This window comes from Nannobrachium achirus, assembly GCF_963921795.1.
Source record: "Nannobrachium achirus genome assembly, chromosome: 22".
NCBI lineage: Eukaryota > Metazoa > Chordata > Actinopteri > Myctophiformes > Myctophidae > Nannobrachium > Nannobrachium achirus.
The window spans coordinates 20,844,159-20,849,158 of NC_137829.1; the positions used below are offsets into that span (position 1 = coordinate 20,844,159).

Sequence of the window (5,000 nt, forward strand, 5' to 3'; positions counted from 1 at the left end):
TTCGCACCAGAGGCAGTGAGGAAAAACACCATGCTTCAAAAGGTTCCTTTTAGTCTTCTTTACCGATGTTATTTCTGTTTTGTTTTTAGTTTTTTATAATACGGTACAGCGTTCTTGCTACTCTGTCTCAGTGAGGTGAAATCTTGGAAGTAGTCTGCACTATGTGGTAGAAAATCGCGTTGTTGAATTGTCCAAATGACTGTGAATTTGAGCGGCTGACAGCTAAGTGACAGGTTGGAACAGATGTGACTGCCGGAGGAAGGCACAAATATTATATAAAAGTTGCACGGAAGTATTCTTTGTCAAAAAAGAACACAGTGAACTGACAGAGACGCGTGCACAATCTCGTTTTACCCAAGATGAATAGCTTCTCCTCTACGGAGCAAACTCCCTGAAGGCAAAGAATGTCTTTTGTTGCCGTCTCTCTCTCCCAATGCTCTCTGCTTCCTCTTTGCTCGTTTCCTAGTCGTCCCGGCAATAGATCCTTTACCTTCTGTTTTCGTCCCTCCCTGTCCCTGACACCACAGAGGCCAAAGGCCACAACACTCTCCTCCCCTGCTCTCAGGGTCCACATATCTCGCGACAGATGCATTGACCCCCAATCCACTCCCATGTTAAGAGAATAACCCAGAAGAGAGTTCAAGGGTTCAATAAAGGTTCATGGTTCAGCACTGCTGAACCATGAACCTGTAGAGACACTCACTAACCAATGGGACAGACCTAAACGCAGGAAGAACGTCACTTTGTTGACACTCACATTAGCTGCTCAAGTGTGGAAGTTCAAAGGTAAGGGAGTATTGGGTTACACCCCGCCACTCCGACATGTCTCCTTTCCGACATGTCTCCATTCCGACTCTAACCCTATCTCTAACTTAACCTGGAAGTGTCGCCACTCCAACAATAAGAAGTCAATGTCGGAGTGGCGACATGTCGGAATGGAGAGATACCCCCGGAGTAATGTTGCTATCGGCAGGGGCGTTTCGCCGCCTAACGAGCCAGATATGTGGCCGCGCCCCAAGTGTGCTGATCCAGTCTTCCTCGTCAGAGGTGGAAGACCCTCTCATCTTCTTTAAGCCCATACCAAGGTTTGTCCTGTTAGCTTTTCCTTTCCTTCCTGTCCCTCCCCGCAGCGAGGTACAGAGGTGTTATAACCTCTGACCCCCTGCTCCTCTCATCTCTCCTCTCCATTAGAGCAGGGCTATGTTGAGTCCTCTGCAGCAGAATGGCATAGCCTGCTTTCTGAAGCCCGGCATGGTTTTCATCTTTACCAATGTGCGGCAGCAGAAATAATCTCTGCCTCTCATCTAATAATCTCAACCGATATTTCTGTAGCGGGGGAGAGAGGCAGAGACTACTACCAAGATCGTCTATTTTTACTACTTTTCAAACATTTGTTTTCAAATTTATGGAATTTCTTAGATTTTTTTTTTTTGATTAATTAAATGAATACATCTTTATTTCATTAACTTAGTAAAACCATTGCAGCCGAATATACATAATTCCTGAAGCTATGACGCACAACCTCTCCCTAACCCGCATGTGCCGAGCCCCCCTCCCCTCCCAACAACAACATCAAACATGTTGTGTTTGTGCTACTGAGTGAAATAGAGCTTTTACAGCAAACTGTGCACCTCCCTCCCACAGCACCTCTGTCAGCAACAAGTGTTTTTGGTGCATTCTGGTGACAAACTTGCCGTTCTCAGTGGTTTCATGTAAACATGTGCATTCCTTGAGACGATTAAACGTTGAATGACAGTAAATGTTTTGGAAACAACTCAGTGTATCGTCTTGGTGTATATGGGGCCTTAGAAGACATTTTTCAACATGAGAGAGATGAGAGAAATAGGCTATACTTGGATGGTTGGGTGTCAATGACTGGTGGAGTAGGGACGGGTGGGAAGGGACTTTCAGAGATACTACTTAGGATCATGACTTGTATGTTTTCTACTGTTTGTATGTATATGTATTATTTATTTATGTTAACTGTTTCATTGTGTGTTTTTGTTAATGTATAACTTTTGATTTTGTGTGGAAAAAATGAGAAAAAAAGAGCATGCATTGTTGCATTTATCTCTGACTTTATGTAATTTGCTCGAATAAAAAACATTTGAAACTAGAAGACATTTTTCTTACCTCCGGGCAGGCCGTCCCACACCTCCAGCCAGTCGTACTTGCACTCGCCCTCTCCCCCCGGCAGGGGGTCGTTCTCCAGGTCGAAGGTGAGGAAGGTGAGCGTGACGTCCATGCCGGGGGGCACCACCATGATGAAGGAGCACTCCAGGTTGTGGGGGTACTTGTCAGGGAAGCCCGGGGACTCGATGAGGCCCGACGGGCTGCTGAAGTTGCGGGAGCAGTCCGAACCTATATAGGAGGCAGGGGGGAAAGAGGAAAGAATGAATGACACCAGTCGAAACCATAGACCAGGGGTAGGCAACCTTAGGCACGGGTGCCAACATTGGCAAAAGGGAGGGTGATCACTGGCACAATGGTGGGGGTGAGTAATCGATTTTGGGTGTGAACTATCACTGTCAAAATGTACCACACACACACACACACACACACTGGGGGCTATTATTCAAATCCAGCCACCCATACACACAGAATGGGAGTGAAGGCTTGAGAAGGTGCGCTTGTGGGTGTGCGTGAACGTTGTGTGTGCGCCTGTACGCATGGGCACTATGCACAGTACAGTACGGGACGGGGGTGGCAGTGGCTCAGGGGTAGAGAAACCGTCATTACAACACGGACGGTTCCCGAAGGGTTCCCAGTTCGATCCCCCAGAGTTAGTGTCGAAGAGTCCTTGAGCAAGACTCTGAACCCCTAGTTGCTCCCGGTGAGCAGGTTGGTGCTTTGCATGGTTTTCTCCACCATCGGTGTATGAATGTGTGTGTGAATGGGTGAATGTAAAGCGCCTTGGATAAAGGCGCTATATAAATCACGGGAATATTTTTGTACATGTCTGTCACTGTAACTGTCACATTTCATAGGCTGATGTAGCTATTATTGTGACTGCATGCACGCACGCACGCATGCAGTCTGTTTTTCGTTTCTTTCTGTCTGTCTCTCTCTCATTCTCTATCTCAGACTTTATCTCGCTCGCTCTGCACACAGTGAAAAATCTCCCAATTTCCGACTCCCTGCAGAGTGGGCTGCTGAGTAGCATGGGCCTGCGTGACTATGAACATGTGTGTGCACGTGTGTCTGTGTCTGTCTGTGCACGCGTGTGTGCGTGATGCAGAATGAACGCCTGACCAGTCTGGGTGTGCCGAGGGCGCTCTGAACCCACCGGCCCCCCTCCCCATCATTACTTCATGTTGGTGAACACCACAAAAACACCACTGCCCTCCTTTTTTATCGGGACCCCGCCTCTCCTCCCCCTCCTCCTCTCTTCTCCTTGTTTTCATCCCTCCCTTACAATCATAAGATCGCAGATCCACATTGAGCTTGTAGATCTGCTACTTTTGATGCTTTTGAATTTTAATCGTGAAAAGTATAGCTAGTTGTTGACACAATATGAGGTTTCCTTTGGGCGGCAGTGGCTCAGGGGTAGAGAAACCGTCATTAGAACACGGAGGGTTCCCGAAGGGTTCCCAGTTCAATCCCGGGCTCCCCCAGAGTTAGTGTTGAAGATCCTTGAGCAAGACTCTGAACCCCTAGTTGCTCCTGGTGAGCAGGTTGGTGCCTTGCATGGTTTCCTCCGCCATCGGTGTATGAATGTGTGTGTGAATGGGTGAATGTAATGCACAATCTCTGTAAAGCGCCTTGGATAAAGGCGCTAGGTAAATGCACCATTTACCATTTCCATCCGACAGGGACGATATGAAAATGTTGTCAGATTCATCGAAGGTGGCGTATTTACGCACAATACAAGTCAGTGTGTCTTGTTTGGGGGAAACGGTCTCAAAGTGAGGATGGCAGTTCTCTATTTCTAAGTCTTTTCTCACCTTCAAAACTCTTTCATATTTCTAGTATGTTTTCATGTGAAAACATCCCCCCTGCTGTGCCGTTTCCTGTTCCCAGTGCCTCCTCTCCGGTGTGTGTGTGTGTGTGTGTGTGTGTGTGTGTGTGTGTGTGTGTGTGTGTGTGTGTGTGTGTGTGTGTGTGTCTCCTCACTTTGCATTCCCTTCTCTTCCCTTCTCCCCTCATCTTAAGTGCTTTCCATCCTCTGTAATACTTGTATCACTCTCTCCATTTCTCCATCAGTTCAGCAGAGTGTGCATGCAAGTAGTAGGAAGGACACAAACGATGCATTATCGCGTCAGGTACGTACCGGTATCTGTGTGTGTGTGTGTGTGTGTGTGTGTGTGTGTGTGTGTGTGTGTGTGTGTGTGTGTGTGTGTGTGTGTGTTTGTGTTGCCGGGCAGATCTCAGATCCAGTGCTGGGGGGCTCGAGGGCAGATCTGGATGAGTGATCTCGGGGGGGATGACACAAGGTCTGTCAGTCTGGTGAGCCTGGTGAGCTGGCACGCACACAGGGACTTTAATTTGAATGTGTGCGTGCGTGTGTGTGTGGCTGAGGTGGCACGCAGACATCTACTTAACCCGGCCTTCATGCCAGTGAGCTATTAAGTTGGATCAAACACGCAATTATCACCCCTAAATGCACACAGACAGACGACACACTGACACGCACGTGTGTGCACGCAGGCAGACAGAAGACAATGTGCACCCGCACCAAGCCCACACACACACACGCAAGCACGCACGCACACACACACACACACACACACACACACACACACACACACACACACACACACACACACACACACACACACACACACACACACACACACACACACACACACACACACACACAAAAGCAAAGTTAAATGAACACTGGGGATTATAATGTGCAAATAACCCACCAGGACTTTTCTGTAAAAACACAAGTGTTTCCTCTTTGGTTGTTATTAAAGTGGAGGCGCGACGGTGCCGAAACGGTGGTGGCAAAACGCGCTAGCCTCTGTCACCGAGCCCCAGCGGGACGCTCTCTACCT

The 5,000-nt window shown here is 48.1% G+C and overlaps 1 protein-coding gene across 1 annotated transcript in view; it reads right to left on the minus strand.

The window, feature by feature from the left end:
- The window catches only part of nrp2b (neuropilin 2b), a gene marked incomplete at both ends in the record, with an annotated part of 157,335 nt that overhangs the window by 105,255 nt on the left and 47,080 nt on the right, over window positions 1-5,000 (minus strand). The window contains one exon of the mRNA XM_080752747.1: window positions 2,134-2,361. Coding sequence (XP_080608873.1) covers window positions 2,134-2,361 — 228 coding nt within the window. The remainder of the gene's footprint in view (window positions 1-2,133; window positions 2,362-5,000) is intronic.